The 23,648-nt window shown below is 48.2% G+C and overlaps 1 protein-coding gene across 2 annotated transcripts in view; it reads right to left on the bottom strand.

The window, feature by feature from the left end:
* PTPRN (protein tyrosine phosphatase receptor type N) overlaps positions 1 to 23,648 on the bottom strand; it is a 488,337-nt gene that overhangs the window by 188,349 nt on the left and 276,340 nt on the right. For both annotated transcript variants that reach the window (XM_069616889.1, XM_069616888.1), the window contains exon 12: positions 16,443 to 16,507. In XM_069616889.1, the coding sequence (XP_069472990.1) occupies positions 16,443 to 16,507 (65 nt within the window). The remainder of the gene's footprint in view (positions 1 to 16,442; positions 16,508 to 23,648) is intronic.

Here is a 23,648-nt window from a genome sequence, read left to right as displayed (position 1 = left end):
GTGAACGCTGACCGGAGATCCCAAACCAGGCTAGGCGAGCAGCAGGCGCTGCAGAAAGGTGAAGGAAAAGCTCTGCATAACAGCTGGTGAATGCGAAGTTGGGTGGCCGGCTATTCGGCTGTCCCTCGGAAGACGAAAGCAGAACGAAGGAGCTGCTGATACTGGGTAAGTGTCTGTGACACTTAATACAGCCGGAACGCTCGAAGGAGGCCGTAAAAGTAGTAACGGTCAATTGAATGAAGCATGCTACGTTACTTATATTGGATATCGAGTTGAATGAAAGGAAAGAAAGTGCTGGGTGGATTGAATGAAACAAATCATGTTACTTATATTGACTACCGAACTGAATGAAACAAATGAAAGTAACTTAACGTATGGAATGAAAGCAACTATGTTGCATCTACTGAATATCTAAATGAATCAAACAAGTGAAAAGAACTTATGGTAAATACCAGATTGAATGAAGTTGTCAAAAGCCACTATTATTAAATACTGTCTTGAGTGAAATAAGTAAGCTGACCTTTATTGGAATACATAAAACAAGAGATGCTGAACTGCATAAAAGCAACACCTATAGCAAGCTGAAGGAAAGGTGGTAAAATTGTGAAACTATACTTTAAGAAATGGTTTGTTGAATCAAATCTTTAACTTTGAAAGAAACCTGGAAGTTCCTGGTTGCGTGACCTGTAATGGGTGGACCGTGTGGTCTGAAACTGTGCCCTGACCAGAGACCTTTTTTATGTAAAGAAGGAAACCTGCTGAAGTAAAAGCAGGAAACCAAATATTGATGAACACCAGACTTGGGGAAGGGAACCCTGAGCTATACAAGTTCAGCTTAAAGACTAAAGCTCCAAGATACTTTCTTTTGCCATTAACATTAAGCTTGGGGAAGGGATCGCTAAGATTTGGCATCCTGGAACTGTGCTGTCTTGGAACTGTATTGAACCTGGGTAAGGGCATCATGACCTTTATAGAACTGTATTTCATTTAATACACAACGGAGGAGAAACTGAACTTTGTGGTGAACCTATTAACATTTGGGAGAGAAAGCTGGTGAACAAGCTGGAGCTGGAAGTAGCTCAGAACCTTATGTTTGAATCACTGCTCAGTTTATGGTTGACATCCCTACACATTGTTTTGTATTAGTTGTGGAAGCAAGCCTCGGTTTTAGACACAGATAGACTTTTCAATTGAACATTCTGACACCAAATTTTCTTAGTTTATTTAGGTTGGGAAATCCCACCTTAGAGTAGGGCAAGTTAGACCTTACTCAATCGTGACATTTTCTTTAATAAAATATTGTTCAACTTTGAATCTGTTGTTTGTGATGCCACCCTCACACCTCCGACTTGGGGTCAGGGCATTGTCCGAAGGAGTCTGGGCAAAAGGAGGGTCACCAGGAGTTAGGATTTCCATTCACTATAAGGATTTCTGTTTTCTCTGAATTAATCTTTAAGTGATTTTGGTCCATCCATTGTTTGATGGATAATAAGTAGCTGTAATCCGATTGGTTGTAACATCACTATCTTCACTAAGGTCCACCAGGATCAGGGGCGTCACCTGCATAGTTGGAATGTTTTACTCCAGATTGATTCGGAATGTACATTAAAGGGCAAAGGTATATCTTGAAGAGAATTGGTGATAGGCTCAAGCACTGTGGGACACCACATACCAGCGGCATGGTGTGAGAGATAAATGGTCCGAGATGAACTTGTTGGGTTCTATCAGACAAAAATGACTCATTGCATTTGAGGGTTGTGCCCTGTACCCCCATTTTGTGGAGTATATCAAGGAGGATTGAATGACGTATCAAATGCGGATGATAGATCTTACAAGATCAGTGCACCTGAGCTACCCGTATCAGACTGCTCTCGCAGATAGTCCATGACGGAAAGTGTGACTAGTTCTGTGCTCCACGAGGGTCTAAAACCCATGTGTGCGTTGTCTGGAAGCATAGAATTTTCAACATGGTAATGAATCTGAACTACAATGATCTTTTCACGCTCTTTTGAGTCAACGGATAGTTGGCAGATGGGTCGGAAATTGTTAAGATCCGATGAGCCTAACGAAGGTGATGTCCAATGGCACAAGTCCAAAATCAGTGTTTAGGTTTCCTTCTGGCAGCTCAGTGAAGAGCCATGTTTCCAGGAGTTTCCGGAAAGTCAAGTGGTCGCCAGAGCATGAAGTGGCCAGGGCACAGGGTTTCAGAGGTCAGCTGCCATAACAACAAAGAAGGCCCTTCCTTGGCGGTTGTTGTTTACCATGGAAACGTCACTAAGGCTGCTTTGCTCAATCTTAGCATCAGGCCAGGAACACTTGGGATTCCCATTTTCAAGGGTGTGTCTAGGTCTGTCTATGGTGGGCCCCAGAGTGGTGATGCAGAGGGTTTTCCATTGGGTCCTGCTTTTGACTGGAAACCAGTGAACGGTTCAGAGTGCCGAGGTGATGTGTTCCCATCTTCATAGCACCTGCAGGAGTCTAGCTGCTCTGGGGTCCAGGGTGGTCTGAATATAGAGTCTGAGCAGTGCACACGTCTTTCTGAATAAAGCTTTCCAATGCTATTGGCCTCCATGAGATGTTATGTCATTCAAGTAGCAATGAGGGTCAATGGCTTAGTGCCGTCAGCCGCCACCAAATCCCAGAACAGAGAATAAAGCATAAATGTGACATTATGGCACCGACACTGGTACATAGCCATCATCTGATAAGTAGAGGAAGGATGCCCAAAAGTAGCCCGAACACAAACAGATTGGCAAACAGCAGCTGAGTAGGTTGTGGCACTGTGGTCTGCTGGTGGTTGAAAGGCTACAAGCTTAGCATGTGCCCTACCTGATCAAAAGTATGTTATATTAAAGAGCTATTCAGGGGTCAAAGATCAAACAGTCTTTGAGCATTTACCCAGACAGAAGAGGATAGCGAGTGATGGTAAAGTTATTGACCGAGTGTCATGATGCCTACCCCCGGAGTACCTGGCCAGGCCCAGCACCCCCGGGAGCAGGCATCACACCCCCGGGTAAGAGCCCAGCGGCCCTTTATAGGGGCTCTTTGGACTCTGTCCTGGCGCCGTTGGCGCCAGGCTCATGATGGACATCAGTCCTGGCGCCATAGGCGCCAGGCTCATAAGGGGAAGTGTTTGGTGCACTTACCTGAAGCAGACCATGCTGCACACTCACCTGATGCAGACCATGCTGCATGAAGAACCAAGCCAAATGAGGCTTAGGAGGGACTATTTTTCTGAAGGAACTATTTTGTTACTTGGGTGGGCTGTGGAAGAATACTCACCTGGAACTTCTTCCAAGGCTATTTAAGCCACGCCCGGACAGCCACACGTGCTTCGCGTTGTTCTGCATCCCAGCAGCTGAACGCTCACTGTGTTTGCTCCTGCACCTGGACTTCAGCCACACCCGCCTCGAACCTGGAACACTTGTAAGGGAATATGAGAAGAGAAAGGTGAAAACCAAGAACTTATTCAACCTTCTTGCCTGCATCCGGAATCTTCACGCCAGCATTCCTGAAGGAAGACTTCCATTTAAAAGCACCGCGTTGCTCGCTTCAGCGCCACGCTTCACTCACCTGTTCCCGAGACGCTGCCCGGCTCCATCGCGGCTCTCAGCACCGGTCCCCACATCTCTGCACCTAGGGAAGAGAAGAAGAGACAAAAGGTGAGCAAGGGAACACAAGAGGAAAGCTGACTTTTCAGCCATATTACTTACCGGCTTTTCTTGGTGAACCATTCCACATCTCGGGTCGGTGCCGCATCTTTGGCAGGTACTGCACCCCAGCCCCTATGGGGAAAGGACAAAAGACATTACTGGGGAATTACAAAGACATTTAGAGGGGTCGCCCTCATCACTAACTCACCTGATTTTACCACCGGCAATTTAACCCCTCAACGCATCGCCTTTGTTCTGCACCTGAAATAAAGGACAGATCACAGGTTAGGAAAAACAACATAAAAGGAGACTCACACTTGAACTTTTGCATCTTCATACTTACGGCGTATCGCTCAGAAAAGTCAAGTGGATTTGCCAGCGCCATTCTGAAAACCAGTGAAGTAACTGGACGAAGGCGCGCCCCTGCACCAGAAGCAGGATGGAGAGTTCATCCTTCCAAACCATAAGGTGAGTTTAAACCGGGGGTTTTGGAGGAAGTCAGAGAAGAAGGAAGGGGGAAAGGTGGAGCAAGCACACTATTCAGCAGACAGTTAATCCCCTTTCTCATCTGCAGAAGGATATTCCTACGGGCCAGACAAGCAAGATTTGGGGGTCCTGTTCAATCGGTGGTCCGAATTCTGCGCATCACGCTTGAAGAGGCCACAGCAACCCAGACCAGACCAGCGCCTCCGTGGGAGCCAGGTGAGCGTTACAGAACGCGAAGCCTTCCTACAAATTCCCACCCAGGCGCTATGGAAACCTCTGAGACTGACCAGTTGGCCCAACTACTGGGGGAATTACGGGCCGATGTACACGCCGCTCGTGAAGAGACTAATGCTCTCAGGAGGGAAGTGATTGTAACAAAGGAAAGAGCTGATGACCTAGCTAGACAGCTTTTGCAAGGTCAAGCTGGACAAACTCCTTTATCCGGTTCCGGAGGGAACCCCGCTCCTGTGCTTTCCAGTAACCCGGTGCAGATTAATCTACCTGGAAACATGCCGCTGGCCCCACCCGAACGCTTTGCTGGGGACCCCAAACGATTCGCCGTATTCATGAATCAGTGTCGTTTGCATTTCCTGTGCAGACCTGGGGCCTTCCCTAATGACCAGACCAAGGTAGCCTTTGTATTGTTATATCTCAGCGGCAGTGCTGCCGATTGGTCAGTTCCACTGGTAACTCAAGATGACCCGATTCCTCGTGATTTTCAAGGATTTCAAGCAAGCATGGAAAGGTTATTTGCTCGTCACTCCCAGGGGCAGGCTCTAGATGACGAACTTCTATCTCTGCGACAGAGCAATCAAGACCTCCTTTCCTACATTGCAATCTTTAATAGACTAATTGTGGAAACTTGGTGGCCAGAGGATAAAAGAATCACGTTATTTTATCGAGGTCTACGCGGACAACCTAAAGATGTCCTGGCCCAAGTTGTAAATCCGCCCCAAGAAAGCTCAGAATATGTAGACTTAGTGGTCCAATTGGATCACAGACTGCAAAACAGAAAAGCAGATCGGTCCAAGTTTGAGACCCGGATGTTAGTCAAGACCCACGCTAACCTCAAGGGGGCTGAAGCCTCTGAGCCAATGCAAATCGGAGGAGTTAAAGGACCTTTAACTCAAAAGGAACGTGAAAGAAGACGGCAGATGCACTTATGTCTTTATTGTGATCCTCTGGACACTTTCTACGAGATTGCCCGGCAAGGCCGCCCAGGAAAGTGGTAGGAGCCGCTGATAAAATCCATGAAACCTCTGTATCGGGAAACGACCCCGTCCGACAAGCGTAGGGTTCCGCTTGCCGAGCTTGAAAACGAACTCTCAGACCTCGCATTTCACTGTGCCAATGGTCCTCGTAGATCCGGAACAGCCTAAGCGGTTGCATGCAATAAAGGCATACATCGATAGTGGGGCTATAGGAAACTACGTGTATCGTGAATTGGTCTCCAGGATTAACCTCCCTCTGCGTCCTAAAACCAGCAAAGATGTTATCACCACAGTTGATGGAACCGAAATTGCCTCGGGACCGGTAACACATTCCACAGCTGAGGTGACACTTGTAGGTCCGGACGGCCATCGGGAGGCAGTTGTGTTTGATGTAATCAAGGCTCCACAGTTTCAGGTTATTCTCGGAATCCCTTGGTTAGAGACACATAATCCTCGAATTGATTGGCGAGCGAAGAGAATAACCTTTCCGGAGTGTGCACGAACCTACTACCCAGAAAATCTGAAGATCAGTCTAGCATCAGTAACCTCTGTCTCCATGCAACTACCTCCAGAATACCAAGACTTTCAGGACGTCTTCCAAAAGGAACAGGCCAACATGTTACCTTCTCACAGATCGTACGATTGCCAAATCAATCTGGTGCCCGGTGCACAACCCCTTTGTAGCAGGATTTATGCCCTTACTGAGCCGGAGAATCTGCATTTGAGACAATATTTAGATCAATACCTAGCCAATGGTTTTATTCGCCCGTCAAAGTCTCCTGCATCCTCAGCTTTGTTCTTCGTGCCAAAAAAAGAAGGCGACCTTAGAACTTGTATCGATTACCGCGCATTGAACCAGATAACTGTTAAAAATCGTTACCCTCTGCCTTTGATCCCTGAACTCCTTGACCAGGTGAAGGACGCTTGCATATACACCAAGTTAGATCTCCGGGGGGCTTATCATCTGGTACGGGTAAAAGAAGGCGACGAATGGAAAACGGCCTTCCGTACAAAATATGGACTATTCGAATACCAGGTGATGCCTTTCGGGTTGTGCAACGCGCCTGCTGCCTTCCAATTCTTCATGAACGATGTCCTTCGGGAACTCATCGATGTCTGTGTTGTGGTGTATATCGATGACATTCTGGTGTACTCCTCTTCGGAATCAGATCACAGAAAACATGTCAGGGCCGTCCTTGAGAAATTGCGCCAGCACAAACTGTTTGCAAAGCTGGAAAAATGCGTTTTCCATACCACCGAGGTTGAGTTTCTTGGATTCATCCTGACGCCTAAAGTGGTCCGGATGGACTCACGGAAAGTGGATGCCATCCTCAAATGGCCATCACCTAGTTCGGTTAAAGGTGTCCAAAGCATGCTTGGTTTTGCCAATTTTTATCGCAGGTTTATCCTGGAATTTTCACGGGTGGTGCAACCCATCACTGCACTTTTGCAGAAGAATAAACGTTTCGAATGGACCGAGGAAGCTGAACAGGCCTTTCAGGAATTAAAAGCTAAATTTACGTCCGCACCTATTTTGAAACACCCGTGTCCTGATCTCCCATATATAGTAGAAACCGACGCATCCAGCTTAGCCACGGGAGCTGTCCTGTCCCAGAGAGACCCCGAAACCAACCAACTGTACCCTGTAGCATTTTGGTCCAGAAAGTTCTCGCCGCCGGAGATAAATTATGCAATAACAGATAAGGAATTATTAGCCATTAAGTCCGCCTTTAAGGCTTGGCGGCATTATCTTCTTGGCGCCAGGCATACCATCACCGTGATCACTGATCACCGAAATTTACAATATTTAAAAACTGCCAAGGCTCAGTCTTCACGACAGCTCCGATGGGCTTTATTCTTTGCTGAGTTCGATTTTGTAATCACTTACCGTCCCGGCTGTAAGAATGGCAAAGCAGACGCGCTATCTCGAATTAGAATGGGAGAAATGGACACAAACTCAGAACCTGCGCCGATAATTCCCGAACAAAGAATCTTGGGGATAACCACTTTACAAACCCTTGAAGACATTCAAGCACGGGTAAAACTATTCCTGGACTCTTCAGCCTTGCAGGATTGGATTAAAAGGGGGTCTGACTTTTCAATCAACGATGGCTTACCTTACTTCCGAGGACGTTTATTTTTGCCAGAAAAGGAATTGCAAGAACTGGTTATTTCCCGTCATCACGATACTCTGATGGAAGGACATCCTGGCATTGCCAAAACAGAGGAAAAAATTAAACGACAATTCTGGTGGCCGTCCTGGCGAAAGGATATTAAATCTTTCGTGATGTCCTGTGGAGTTTGTGCCCAAAACAAAGGTCAAAAAACAAAACCCGCCGGTCTTCTTCAACCCTTAGACATTCCACCTGCACCTTGGCACACCTTGTCACTAGATTTTATCACGGACCTGCCCTCTTGTAATGGATACAATACTATTCTGGTTGTGGTGGATTTATTTTCCAAGATGGCCCATTTTATTCCGTTGAAAGGTTTACCTTCAGCTTTTGTTCTTGCCAAGGAATTCCTCGAAAATATCATCCGTCTGCATGGATTCCCGTCCATACTAATCTCCGATCGGGGAAGCCAGTTTATTTCTCATTTTTGGAAAAAGTGTTGTCAACTGGCACAAATCGACGTAAGACTTTCAACCAGCTACCACCCACAGACCGCTGGTCAGACGCAGAGAACGAACCAGACCCTTGAACAATATCTACGATGTATGTTGCACCAATCAGAGGGTAATTGGAAGGACATTTTATGGGTGGCTGAATATGCATACAATAACTCGATACACTCTGGAACTGGTCACAGCCCCTTTTATACCCTATATGGACATCACCCTCATACTTCAGACCTGGACTCACCTTTGAGCCTCGAAATGCCCGCAGTGGACCATTTGCATTCTACGATTACTCAAGCCTTCAAGGATGCTAGTGCACACTTACAACATGCGAAAGGGAAATACAAAAAGAATGCGGATCTGCATCGAAAGGAGGCGCCTCCATACTAAATAGGGGATCAAGTATGGTTGGCTCCCAAACACCTACCGCTCAAGGGACCTCAGACTTTTAATCCAAGGTATTTAGGCCCTTACTCGATCAAAGCTATAATTAACCCAGTGGCAGTCAAGCTAGATCTACCAGCTAACATGCGGATTCACCCCGTTTTTCATGTGTCGCTTCTGAAACCAGTGCAACCAGGAACCAGATTAATAAAGCCACCAGAACCAATCCAGATAGATGGGGAGCCTGAATTCGAGGTGAACAACATTTTGGATTCTAAGATCTCAAAATCAAAACTTTTCTATCTAATTGATTTGAAGGGGTACGGGCCTCAGGAAAGATCTTGGGAACCCAGCGACCACGTACATGCACCTCGGCTAGTAACAAGGTTCCATCGGAATTTCCCGAATAAACCGAAACCTCCTGAGGGAACGACCTTGGGAGGGGCCTTGGGGGGGGAGTGCTGTCATGATGCCTACCCCCGGAGTACCTGGCCAGGCCCAGCACCCCCGGGAGCAGGCATCACACCCCCGGGTAAGAGCCCAGCGGCCCTTTATAGGGGCTCTTTGGACTCTGTCCTGGCGCCGTTGGCGCCAGGCTCATGTTGGACATCAGTCCTGGCGCCATAGGCGCCAGGCTCATAAGGGGAAGTGTTTGGTGCACTTACCTGAAGCAGACCATGCTGCACACTCACCTGATGCAGACCATGCTGCATGAAGAACCAAGCCAAATGAGGCTTAGGAGGGACTATTTTTCTGAAGGAACTATTTTGTTACTTGGGTGGGGCTGTGGAAGAATACTCACCTGGAACTTCTTCCAAGGCTATTTAAGCCACGCCCGGACAGCCACACGTGCTTCGCGTTGTTCTGCATCCCAGCAGCTGAACGCTCACCGTGTCTGCTCCTGCACCTGGACTTCAGCCACGCCCGCCTCGAACCTGGAACACCTGTAAGGGAATAAGAGAAGAGAAAGGTGAAAACCAAGAACTTATTCAACCTTCTTACCTGCATCCGGAATCTTCACGCCAGCATTCCTGAAGGAAGACTTCCATTTAAAAGCACCGCATTGCTCGCTGCAGCGCCACGCTTCACTCACCTGTTCCCGAGACGCCGCCCGGCTCCATCGCGGCTCTCAGCACCGGTCCCCACATCTCTGCACCTAGGGAAGAGAAGAAGAGACAAAAGGTGAGCAAGGGAACACAAGAGGAAAGCTGACTTTTCAGCCATATTACTTACCGGCTTTTCTTGGTGAACCATTCCACATCTCGGGTCGGCGCCGCATCTTTGGCAGGTACCGCACCCCGGCCCCTATGGGGAAAGGACAAAAGACATTACTGGGGAATTACAAAGACATTTAGAGGGGTCGCCCTCATCACTAACTCACCTGATTTTACCACCGGCAATTTAACCCCTCAACGCATCGCCTTTGTTCTGCACCAGAAATAAAGGACAGATCACAGGTTAGGAAAAACAACATAAAAGGAGACTCACACTTGAACTTTTGCATCTTCATACTTACGGCGTATCGCTCAGAAAAGTCAAGTAGATTTGCCAGCGCCATTATGAAAACCAGTGAAGTAACTGGACGAACGCGCGCCCCTGCACCAGAAGCAGGATGGAGAGTTCATCCTTCCAAACCATAAGGTGAGCTTAAACCGGGGGTTTTGGAGGAAGTCAGAGAAGAAGGAAGGGGGAAGGGGGGAGCAAGCACACTATTCAGCAGAAGAAGGATATTCCTACGGGCCAGACAAGCAAGATTTGGGGGTCCTGTTCAATCGGTGGTCCGAATTCTGCGCATCACGCTTGAAGAGGCCACAGCAACCCAGACCAGACCAGCGCCTCCGTGGGAGCCAGGTGAGCGTTACACCGAGTAGCCGTTAAACATATGAAAGGGCTTCAAGGGCAGGAAGTATGTATAGGGATGGAACAGCATGTTTTTACACTCATGTATTGTGGAACCTCCTCCCCGTCAGCATCAGACTCGCCCCACACTCCTACCATTCAGAAAAGAACTCAAGACCCACCTCTTCAAGGAATCTCTTTGCCTCAACACCTAGGCCATCAGGTTTCCTCTCGAACCACCTGACTCGCCAGACGGTGCCAACTACTATACTACCCGCCACCCAGTACAGCTGTACCCCCTCTGTGCCCGCCCCCTGCTGTATATCTGTTCTGTTGTTACCTCTGAAAAGCATTCCGTTGTGTATCTGTATTGTTGTATACCTCGTAAAGCGCTCCGATGCTTCTCGAAGCTAGGTCCGCGCTAAATGAATACCATAACAATAATAATAATAAAATGTATTGGGGTGCACAAATAATTAAGTCATTTGTAGCTCCATTAAGAATCGTGGTGGTGAGGTGAGGTCTCGGCTTTTACGGATCACCCCAGACCTAGGTTCAAGCTGAAACATTTTGTTTAACACAAGCAGGGGTTGGATGCCCACCTGGTTGGGGCTAACTAAAGAAGGTACAGCTGGGAAAATAGTGTCAGGATGAAGGAGTAACACAACATGTGAAAAAGGGTTTGACTTCACACAAGAACTACTGTCTAAGTCCAAGGCTTGGTAGTCTCCAAAACAGGCCCTGTTGTCACGGGTGGACAGGGAACCAGCAGTGGCTCTGGGGACTTATTTCAATGGCGGCCTCCTATTAAACTGTGCAAGCGCACATAGCGAGCGAGCCCAAACCCTCTAGGGCCAAGCTCTCAAGTTTCCCTATTCCTAGCATGGGTAGGTCCGGGATGCCCCTTCTGGTCTTCATTTCCTAGAGGTTCCTGTGCCATAACTGTGTTGCTGGCACCTAGGTGCCACCTACATTTTGACTGTTTAGGGTAAAAACAAAGACTCTTACAGGAACCAGAGGGTTTCTAGTGGGGTTTCTCAGTAGGGGTATGGGTGCCTTGAACCAGGGATCTGCCAGTTTAGGGCAAGCCTATGTTTCTACCAGGTCACATCCAGACCAAAGTACCCAACTCGCCATAGCCCTAGGCCTAGAAAGATCTTATTCCAGATCTAGAAGGTCTGCAGCATTAAAGCTCACACGAGCAGTGCTTCTTCTCTGAGTAACAGAGGGTGTAGCCTAAAGGTATCTCAATGGCCGTCAATGGACCATTGTATGGTTACTTGCATTTCTCTCTACTGACTGACACACACACACACACACACACACACACACACACACACACACCGCCCCCCCCCCCAACAGGGAGCCAGCGCTGTCGGCAGCTACCTGGAAGTCCTGCACTCCCAAAGGGGAGTTATATGTTTGACTTAATATGCAAGCTAGTTTGATATATCTCTTCCTGTGGACAGATATGGAGAGGATGTCCTATTAGCAATCAGCAAGAATGAGCTTCTTAGGCAATGTGTTCATGTATTTCCTATGGGTGGGTCTTGAACTCTGTACTTAAGGCAACATAAACTAGCAGTGCACAAATAACTCACATCCTGTAATATTTGTAGCTGCATTTGGTCACGCAGGAATGGTCCATGCAATTCTCATTTCCTACGGAATCTCTAGAAAATATAAAGCATGACATCCTGTCTTCCACTCTAGAGAGGGACCCCATCCAGGGACTCCACTGGTTTGCCTCTTGTGTACCCTCCTCCCAGAGTTCAGGTGAAATAGACATGGCCTCCCTCCAGGCCAGCACCCTTCATAGGATACCTCATTTCCTTGCACCAATTGTGAGTTCCTAATAGTGGCCCCACTCTTGACAGCCAGTCGCCGCTTCCTGCCCGCCCGCCCGCCCGCCCGCCCTTGTGGGCTGCATATCATGCCAGCGCATGTGCTAGCACCTTGGCATGGAGTGGCAGCGATGCCCATCTCCCATTTTGAAGAAACCAACAGTACTCTGTGTGTTCCATCTGCTGTTAAGGTGTGCAGAGTTTGTTTGTTACTTTCACATCACCATTGTACTCAGGCCCACCTGGGAATCTCTTGGGAATCTCTTGACTTCCTCTAGGCCGGCTCACGCCGGCCTAATGTCCTAAACCCAAAGTTACTTGTGCTCCCGGTGTCAAATAGTGACCATGCTCCAGAGAACCTGCGAGAGAGCCTCCGGTCCACTTCACGGATCCTTCCGGGTTGCTTTGTGAGTCAGACATCGTTACCCTCTAACTGAGGGCGACCTTCCTAGGCTCCTGAAGGTCGTTGCACAACGCGCCCTCCAGCAAGAATTCTAGTATTGACTCGGCCTTTGGGGATACCCCAAACGGTTATCTGCAGGAATGTCTCCCTCACCCCGCTGAGGTGCTTGTCAGACTGATATTATTCTCACTCAACAATTAAGGGCCCCTCTCATGGGCTTGAACCTGAAGCAGACTCCGTCTTGTACTTATTTCTCTGGTTCACAGGCTACTGCCAGGGTCTGGGATATGGTATCTGCAGGAAGGATCGTCAATAAAATTTTAATGGAGAAATGATTGCGAAATCTTGGGTAATTCTTTTAAAAAAGTGGTGTGGGGCAAGGGTAATATTTATGGTGGAGGGAGTACGGGGGTCTCTTTCTGCATTACAAATAAAAAATGATGCAGTCATTTCTCCATTTGAAATGTTCATGGACATCCCTGGCCTATGACCTCTAGCTGGCTGGCTAGCACCAAATCCCTCCTTAGCGGCCTCTGGCACTAGTAAGTATTTGGGCTATCTCCAGGCGCTCTCCAGCAGGCTCTCTCCAGCAGGCTCTCTCCAGCAGGCTCTCTCCAGCAGGCTCTCTCTAGCAGGCTCCACTTGAGCGGCTGAACTGTAGCTCTTACTACGCTGAGCCTCCTCAACCTCTCCCCTTTCACACCACTTCTCTGGATCACAGTCCTTACTCCCTGATGGCCTGTTCCTCCCTGCCCCTTTTAGTGCTCCATATGGGGGACTGGACAGGCAATCTACTCATTATGGCGGTGCTATGAGATTGGCTCCTTGGTTTAAAACCTCAGTCCGCTATCTTAGAGTCAAGCGCAGTGGCTGAGAGTGTGCATTTGACATTCCCTCTGGAAAGCTTATGCTCTGGTTGGTGGTATAGCACACTCAAGTGTTGTCGCTCTGCACTTGAGTGACACCTGACAGCAGAGTACCCATGTGCCTGCTCTATGCATTAGTGGTTGTTGTGTGTTAGTATGGAACTCCCTCTCCCTGTTTATGCCAGGGTGGTTTCTCTGGTACCTGGCAGGAGGGTAGTTGCTGATGTGATGGCCAGATACCTGGCAGCGTGGCATACTCAGTGGCTGGACACTGCAATGGTGGTTGGTCAGGATGAGCACTATGATACTCCTGTGCCTGCTCTATGCATTGGTGGGTGTCACCTGCAGTATGGTGCATCATGTGTGTCTGCCCTAGAAACGTCTGGTTGATTGGCACCTGGCAGTATGGTGTGCTCCATGCCTGCTCTCTCCAGCTGTAGTTGGCCAGTACCGGGCATTTGAGTACCCTGTGAGCTTTAGTATACCCAATGCTATTTCTCCACAGCTAGGTAATTGGTAGTAGGGTACCCCATGCAGTGTCTCTAAGCACTGGCTGGTATTGGCTGACCACCACCTGTCAGTAGGGTACCCCATGCAGTGTCTCTAATCACTGGCTGGTATTGGCTGATCACCACCTGTTAGTAGGGTACCCCATGCAGTGTCTCTAGCACTGGCTGGTAGTGGCTGATCACCATCTGTCAGTAGGGTACCCACTGCAGTATCGCTCCACACAGGCTGTGGTACTTCATGTGGTGTATATCTGCAAGCGTTGCTTGGTGTGTGATCCTTGGTAGTATTCTTACCAGTCTTTCTTGCTGCACTGAATGGTGGTTGTTGATTGGGTACCTGGCAGCGCGGTAAACCTGTGATGTCTCTCTGCACTGGCTGGTGGTGATTTATCAGGGTTTTTGCATGGTATCTCCTTTGGTGCCTATTTACACTGGCTGTTGGTACTTGAGCCGGTATGTGGCAGTATGGTATCACCTGCAGTTTCTCTTTGCATCAGCTGGTAGTGGTTCATCAAGTACCCAGATATGGCATTCCCTGTGTCTATCTGTACTGGTGGGTGGTGGCTGATCAGGTATCTGGAAGTATGGTGCCCCATGTGGTGCCTCTCTGCACTGGCTGGTGGTGGATGATCTGGTACCTAGCAGTATGGTGTCCCATGTGGTATCCCTCAGCACTGGCTGATGCTGGCTGATCAGGTACCTGAAGTATGGAGTCCCATGTGGTATCTCTGCACTGGCTGGTGGTGGCTGATCAGGTACCTGACAGTATGGTGTCCCATGTGGTATCCCTCAGCACTGGCTGATGCTGGCTGATCAGGTACCTGGCAGTATGGTGTCCCATGTGGTATCCCTCAGCACTGGCTGATGCTGGCTGATCAGGTACCTGGCAGTATGGTGTCCCATGTGGTATCCCTCTGCAATGGCTGATGCTGGCTGATCAGGTACCTGGCAGTATGGTGTCCCATGTGGTATCCCTCTGCACTGGCTGATGCTGGCTGATCAGGTACCTGGAAGTATGGAGTCCCATGTGGTACCTCTCTGCACTGGCTGGTGGTGGCTTATCAGGTACCTGGCAGTATGGTCTCCCATGTGGTACCTCTCTGCACTGGCTGGTGGGGGCTGATCAGGTACCTGGCAGTATGGTGTCCCATGTGGTATCCCTCAGCACTGGCTGATGCTGGCGGATCAGGTACCTGGCAGTATGGTGTCCCATGTGGTATCCCTCTGCACTGGCTGATGCTGGCTGATCAGGTACCTGGAAGTATGGAGTCCCATGTGGTACCTCTCTGCACTGGCTGGTGGTGTCTGATCAGGAACCTGGCAGTATGCTGTCCCATGTGGTATCCCTCTCCACTGGCTGGTGGTGTCTGATCAGATATCTGGAAGTATGGTGCCCCATGTGGCACCTCTCTGAACTGGCTGATGCTGGCTGATCAGGTACCTGGCAGTATGGTGACCCATGTGGTATCCCACTGCACTGGGTGATGCTGGCTGATCAGGTACTTGGAAGTATGGAGTCCCATGTGGTATCTCTGCACTGGCTAGTGGTGGATGATCAGGTACCTAGCAGTATGGTGTCCCATGTGGTATCCCTCTGCACTGGCTGGTGGTGGCTGATCAGGTACCTGGCAGTATGGTGTCCCATGTGGTATCCCTCTGCACTGGCTGGTGGGGGCTGATCAGGTACCTGGAAGTATGGAGTCCCATGTGGTACCTCTCTGCACTGGCTGGTGGTGGCTGATCAGGTACCTGGCAGTATGGTGTCCCATGTGGTACCTCTCTGCACTGGCTGGTGGTGGCTGATCAGGTACCTGGCGGTATGGTGCCCCATGTGGTATCTCTCTGCTCTGGCTGGTGGTGGCTGATCAGCTACCTCGCAGTATGGTGCCCCATGTGGTATCCCTCTGCACTGGCAGATGGTGGCTGATCACATACCTGGCAGTATGGTGCCCTACGTGGTACATCTCTGCACTGGCTGGTGGTGGCTGATCAGGTACCTGGCAGTATGGTGCCCCATGTGGTATCCCTCTGCACTGGCAGGTGGTGGCTGATCATATACCTGGCAGTATGGTGCCCCATGTGGTACCTCTCTGCACTGGCTGGTGGTGGCTGATCAGGTACCTGGCAGTATGGTGTCCCCTGTTGTATAACTCTGTACTGGCCGCTGGCGATTGATCAAGCACTTGTTAGTAGGGTAACTGCTGTGATATTTCTCTGCACATTCTGTGGTACACATGTATTGTGTATGTGTGCCGGCTCCTCATAGTTGTAGGGTACTTGGAAGTATCTCACCCCTGTCTATCTCGCCGCACTGGCTGTTGGAGTGATGGATCTATGTCAACTCATTACACTTGCCATTTTACTGGGTTTTTTTAATGGGCGACAGAACCCAAATCGCCTTTGTTTTACCATCTAACTGCCACCGCTGTTACCTGAGCTGAAATGGCTGCAAGAAAATTCAGGGAAGGGGGTTAGACAAGGGGCAGCACAGTGACCCTCCCCCCTGCGGTATGGACTGGGATACAGAGGTAAGAATTTAGTCCCTCAAGAGGAAACGAGACACTATCCCTATGCAGAGAGAGTGCTCCATACACCACCCACTCAGAACAGACTCATGAGAGGCTTACCTGTCCAACTCCTGCCTGGACAATCTTCAGCCCTGTGTGCGTCTCCAGGTCACTCTTGGCAGCACCTAGAGAGAGAGAGACAGAAAGATTGAGAGCGGGCATTGGGCGGTCTGTGTGATATAGAGAGCAAAACAGTTAGATGAGGCCCGGGACATCAGGGAGAGGAGAAACCCTACAGGTAGGAGAATTGTGCCACATTGTCGAGATAACATTCCAAATGGCCATTAGGGGGTGGGGTGATGTTCCCACATTTAGTTCCGGCTGGGCGGTTTCTCGTAGAGGAATACTGGTAGATTGCACGTGGTCTTCGATGCGCTCTAGGGTTGTCCATTTGTGAGTGGTAGAGCAGTCTGCCTAATGCTTGCCCTAAACCCCACAGGGATAGGTCTATGCCCCTGTCAGGGTGCTCAGGATTCAGGCCCCGCTCTCAGCAAATGCTGGAGAAGGTGCCCAGAAAGAGGCTTCTTGTCAGATCTGGTGTCCAGGAAGTCACCAGGGGATACTGAAAAGAAGCAGAGGTCTGGGGGGGGGGGGGGGGGGGGGGGGGGGGGGGGGGGGGGAAGTGGCCTATGCGATCATTCCAAAATTAAAAAAATTATAAAATATAAAATGAACAAAAATAAATGATCAAGATTTCTGGCACTACAATTACAATTACAAAAAAGAAAACACTTAACAAAAATGAAAGAAAAAAAAAATGACCATCAAGAATTACAAGAAAAAAGGAAAACACACTTGACATTATCCTTACATTAAGATAACATTTTAACTTTCATCACCATCTGCTTTCTTGCCAAAATGTACCTTCTTGCCCTTCTCCCTTTAAACACTGAACTCAATCCCCCACATATACCCAGGCCCACATTGCCTTAAGCCCCCCTGCTCCCCCCTGTTCTCCAGTGGAAAACATTTTCAAGGTGGTCTGTTCGACCGGCGTCACCCCAAGCTTTGCCACCAAATTCCCTCATCCAATAGCGGCCCCGCTATGATCCCATCTCCCTCCCATCGCCGACATTGCGTTTGTTAGAGGGGCCGTCGAGCCCGGAGAACCAAGAGCCGCCTTCTCTGCCCATTTCCGGCATCCTCACCCATCGCGGGCGCGGAGGGCTCCAGAGTGGCCCCTTTGGTTCCTTATATCTGCTTTGGTAGTTTTCTTTCATAGGAACCTCCGTTGAATTTGCACACACTTTTGTTATTATTGACTAAACCTCTAGTACACAACCCCTGCATCCTCCAGTGTCAAAGTAAACAGGGCTGCTGTGGGGAAGGGCACCCCACAGTGATTTAAGTTCAAAAGTTTATCCTCATACAAAACATGAAGGAATTGTGAGCGGAAAGGGCCATTTGTTGATCAGATTTACCAGACTCGGACCCCAAACATAGTCTTCTTTGTAAAATGTTACTATATTCTGACAATGATTAAGTAGTTATTATTTTAAAAGAAAATATGCAAACAATTTTGTTAGGTTTTTAATGTTATTCAACCTATTGTGTTTTGCATGCCTTTCTTTTGTCATTTTTCTATTTCTCATTTTAATTTTGTAACGCTTTTGTGATATTACACGCAGAAGTTAAAATTGTTATAGTTATAACTTTGACCCAAATCAAAGATACTGTAGAGCGACTTAAATATGAAATCCTACTTTGGGGGAGTGCTGGCCCAGAGCCCATCAATGCAGTGGACTTTGATATGACAGAACACAGTTCGTGTCCTCAGTTTGTTTATTCCAAGAATGGCTTCAGAGAAGACTACATCGCTACAATATGACATTTGCTTGGAGGAAAGGATAACGCAGAACATTTGAAGAAGTCTGGTTTCCCATTTCTATTTCCGTAAAGCATTTCAGGCACACGGATTACTCACATTTAGGAAAACAGATCAACTTTATCAGTTGAAAAGGAGAGAAAACACTGGGCCTAGTTCAGAGTCACTTGCAAAGTAGGTAAAACATGTTGACACGAACATGTACAACCTCTCACTTGACATCATTTCAAATGGTCCTTAGTGATTGGGAAATGTGGCAAACTTGTACTAATACTGTGTCTGAATTTCTTACTGAGTTCCACTTAACTGCAATGAGCAGCACTCTATAAAGGGAATAGGAAAGTGGGAGGGATGATATAGTTTACTAAATTGTACTCATTTTGTGTTAGTTACATATATTGTCTATATGTTAGTAATATCGTGTTGTAAAAATTCTCATGTTTTGTTTTATAGTAAATGCGTAAGATTTTGAAAACCAAATCACAAATAATACTTTTTAAAAAAGTAAAAATAAAAGCAAAGCAAGGATGATAATGAAAAAAAATGAAGAAAAAAAAGCAAAGGGAGGCTGAATGGCAAAATCATGCAAAGGAGAAACTAAAAGTCTGTTAACATTCTCCTCTTGGAGTTGAGAGAATGGGGCTGTAGGGTGGGAACTGACCAAGGAGCAACACTAAAAGGTGGGGCTTCCGCTGGTTCAACTCCTTTCGCCTCAGAACAATCTTCAGGGGGCGCTGGCTCTCCCAGGAACCCCCTGATGCATAGGCATTTTGGGGAGGGGGGGGCTTGCTTTGGCCACGTGCCACCATGCATGGCTCTCAGTTCTTACGAGCTAACCTGCAAGGGGCCCCTTTTGCCTTCAAGCTCTAAAGGGACTTTATTGTTCAAGACACACTGTGATTTCCTTGCTGATGGAGCCACAGCACAATTGTCTCCATGGACTTGGAAAGCAATGTCATATTTTGCACCTATTGCGTGCAATGTTTTGCAGCAATATATCCCCGTATGAGGTTTTGTTTTTTGTTTTCCTCCCCCTCTCATTTATACCTTTACAAGACGCTGTGTTTATACTTGTGGAGTCTCTCGTACTCAGACTCAGCAATTTGGCTGGTAACTACTGAACATATACAAAGAAATGGATCGTTCGTAAAATAATAGCAGCATGGAAAACCTAGAAAACAGCAAATCTCGAATTTGAAAAAACAGACAAAATTAAGAAGTTGAATTTGGAAATAAGCATCCATCGGGTGGATGAAGAGTGAAGGGTGGTGAAGCATTGATGGAGCAGCCAAGAGAAGTATTGTTGGGGGGGGTCATCCGTAGGGTGGGTGAAGGGTGGTGAGACAGTGGTGAAGCAGCCAAGAGAAGTATTGTTGGGCCTCACACATAGGGTGGATGGAGGGTGGTGAGGCAGCGATGAAGTAGCCAAGCAAAGCATTGTTGGGCCTCACACATAGGGTGGATGGAGGGTGGTGAGGCAGCGATGAAGCAGCCAAGCAAAGCATTGTTGGGCCTCACACATAGGGTGGATGGAGGGTGGTGAGGCAGCGATGAAGCAGCCAAGCAAAGCATTGTTGGGCCTCACACATAGGGTGGATGGAGGGTGGTGAGGCAGCGATGAAGCAGCCAAGCAAAGCATTGTTGGGCCTCACACATAGGGTGGATGGAGGGTGGTGAGGCAGCGATGAAGCAGCCAAGAAAAGCATTGTTGGGCCTCACACATAGGGTGGATGGAGGGTGGTGAGGCAGCGATGAAGCAGCCAAGCAAAGCATTGTTGGGCCTCACACATAGGGTGGATGGAGGGTGGTGAGGCAGCGATGAAGCAGCCAAGCAAAGCATTGTTGGGCCTCACACATAGGGTGGATGGAGGGTGGTGAGGCAGCGATGAAGCAGCCAAGCAAAGCATTGTTGGGCCTCACACATAGGGTGGATGGAGGGTGGTGAGGCAGCGATGAAGCAGCCAAGCAAAGCATTGTTGGGCCTCACACATAGGGTGGATGGAGGGTGGTGAGGCAGCGATGAAGCAGCCAAGCAAAGCATTGTTGGGCCTCACACATAGGGTGGATGGAGGGTGGTGAGGCAGCGATGAAGCAGCCAAGCAAAGCATTGTTGGGCCTCACACATAGGGTGGATGGAGGGTGGTGAGGCAGCGATGAAGCAGCCAAGAGAAGTATTGCTGGGTAGGGCTCATCCACATGGTGGGTGGAGGGTGAAGGTGGTGAAGCTGTGGTGAAGCGGCAAAAGGGAAGCAGAAGCATTGTTGGGCAGGGCCACAGGGTAGATGAAGGGTGGTGAATGTAAAGACTGGAGTGGGTATCGGTATCTGTGCTTCTGCCCACTATATAGCTGGCGTAGAGGCACAGAGCACCTCAGCCAAGGCTCTCATTTGGTAGAATGGACGAGCAGCCAAGGCTAAGATTCAAGGGAGGTGATGCAGGCTGGTTCTTAGGTACAGGCGATCCCAAGCCCCCACAAGGGAATGTCCACACACAATGGTGGGTGCTACCCTGGTTGTTGTATTCAATGACATAACTGCTGGGTGGGTATATACAAATAAATAAGACTCGCCTTGTACTAGAAATGTTAAACGGTAACTTAACTTAATACATAGAGTTCTAGGGGGTACCAGGGTTACCTTTACATTCATTTGTAATGCACCAACTGCTGACAGTTATTAAAAAGCATTACAATTATTAGACAAGGGTTAACTTCATAAAGCATTACTGTAGCTAGACAGGTGATCATTAGAAAATATATGTATAGAGACATGGAAGGTATTATGGCCCTCATCGGAAGCTAAACACTGGAACCTTATACCATCTTATGTGCACACAGTTGGAGAGTCCTATGCCAGGATGTCTAATAACTTTTAAAACATAGTGCCTAGAGGCATGGGAGTATGGTAACGTTACTCATGAGCTCCTCATTAACTATCCTTGTGCAGCAAAAAAAGAATCTGAACAAGATTGGGTAACCCCCTGTGATGTTAGAAGCTCATATAAGCTGTGTAAAGAGCTGAGCAGAGGACGCCAGAGAAGAGGCGTTCTCCCGCCGTACAATGCCCTGACGGCTGACCCCCAATACATACCCGTGAGATTTTATATGCGAGAGGATTAAGTCTGAACAATGCATGTAGGTACTGTAAATCCTTTAAACACATTTTTATAACGTACCCTTGTTCACAGGTGAAAAGGAAAGAGCTTTTTAAAAGGTGGGTTCACGACATGATGCACTTCAATATGAATTATTTTTGGCATCCTATTTTGGCAGGGAAACCGACATCGTTATTAATTAGGGCGGTGACCTTTATTTTATTTATTTATTTCAATTTATAAAGCGCACAAACTGCCCTCGGGCATCCAGGCGCTGTTACAGAATATTCACTTAGTACAGTATTTTAGGTGCAGGTTGAATGGTTAGATACATACAGCGCTCATGTTCCAGGTTACAGGGGAACAGCGGGTGAGGTCTACTCGAATAGTTTAGTTTTCAGTGCCTTTCTGAAAGCCATGAGAGAGGTTTCTGTTCTAAGTTCGAGTGGTAGTGAGTTCCAGGACTTTGGTGCTAATACTTCGAAGCTGGACACACCGGCTTTTAGGGCTGAGTGTTTGAACTTGGTCTATTCGTTCCACTAGGTAGGGGGGGTGCTGATTGTGATAGGCATCTGCGAGTGTCTTGAACAGTATGCGCTCTTTGATCTCTCCTAGGGATACCGAGAGCTGCTCAGCACATTGTTTTGTGCAATTTGTAGTCTGTTCATGTTTTTGGCGGATGTGCAGAGTAGCAGGACATTACAGCAGTCGACCTTTGCACCTATGGAGGCTCTAGCAATGTTGCGGCAGTTCTTGGCAGAGAGGTGGGGTTTTGCCGCATTGATCATTTTGGTTGTAAGTGCTGCTGAGGAGGAGATGTAGCTAACTTGTCTATCCATAGACAAGGTTGAGTGCAGGAAAACTCCCAGAGATTTTACAGCGGCAGAGACTGCGATTACCGTGTTCTCCTTTATAAAGGATGTAAAGATTTGATGATTATTATATTTGCTGATTTGATGATTATTTATGGATTACAAACTTAAAATGTATAATGATATATTTGTATAATTTAAATGTATAAGGTTTCTAATAAACCATGTACTTAATAAAAATACACAGTGTGAGGATCCCCCCACCTGGACAACCTGTAAGGAAATGTTAAGGTGCACTTTATTGTGTATATTACAGCCCAGTCCCAATATGTTCATTAATAGACTGCTTCTCTTTCTGCAGATCCCACTACCCCAAAGTAACGGAACTCCACAGACAAGGCTTGGCTGAAGAGGATAGGTCCTATGGTGGTTGTGATGACTTTTGGTGGGAACGGGTGCAGTGGCAGAAGTAGGTGTCGGGTTTCGAGATTTTGCAGCTCACTGTCTTTTAGTTCTTTGATGCTGCAGCCGCAGCACGAACCTCAGGATAGCTACTGGCACCTGCACACAACTACTGGACTACAGTCCCTCACCATGTCTGGACCCTCTACACCCTCTGGACACTTTCTTCGTGGATTGGTGGCGCGAAGCCCACCAGTGGACACTCCACTGCAGACAGCGACCATGGATCGTATCTGGCGTGGAACAGTGGATAGGTGTCGTGGCAGAGGTGCCCCTTGAAGATTTCTTTAGATGGTTTGAGCTTTGGCAGCTCTGATTGTCAGGCAGCACTATGCCAGGGTAACACCTCTTCGCGGCGATACTCAGCAGCTTGGCTTCCAGCGGTCACAAACACACGTCCGAACCCTGGATGACACAGATGGACTTTTTGGCTTCAAGATGTTGAGGGGCTCCACTTCAAGATCCCTTCTCCGGACAACAGGCATGCAGGGCTGCCTTCCAGGACACTTTGGGTAAAGAGCAGCAGTTGCATGATGTTCCCTCGTAGCTACGGGAAGAGGTCTCCTATCCAGGTCCTCTCTGGTTCAGTCCTTGAGTCAGCACAGCAGCCTTTGCATTTCGGTGAACAGGTGCAGCCCAGACTTCTTCCTCCAGCTGCACTTTAGGATGCACGCTTAAGAACACTTCAGATTCTTGCTTCAGGTTTCTTGTTTCAGTCTTGACAAGGAGGGGAGTGTGAGGTCCCCCGTTATACAAAACCATCCCCATTTACTCATGCAGAGCCAGGCTCAGCCAGCCAATCACACACAAGTGCATTCATGCAGGCAGCACCCAGCCAGGCTCATGGGCATTCAGGCCATTCACAGAAAACCAGACACCAACAACACAGGATGTGGATTGGGGGCAACTCCCCAGCCTTTCAGAGCACTCACTGCATTCATTACAGGTTCAGTTAGGCCTGGCCCAGGCATTGCGTCACACAACCAAAACCAGACACCCACAACACAGAATGCATATGGACTCCTCACTCCATTCCTTCAGGCTCCAACCCAAGGGTGTACCCACAACACGCAG

Source organism: Ambystoma mexicanum, chromosome 9 (genome assembly GCF_040938575.1).
Source record: "Ambystoma mexicanum isolate Mex_15411 chromosome 9, UKY_AmexF1_1, whole genome shotgun sequence".
In the NCBI taxonomy this organism is placed as follows: domain Eukaryota; kingdom Metazoa; phylum Chordata; class Amphibia; order Caudata; family Ambystomatidae; genus Ambystoma; species Ambystoma mexicanum.
The sequence above is the reverse complement of the archived record's forward strand: the minus strand, read 5'-3'. Positions and strand labels throughout refer to the sequence as shown.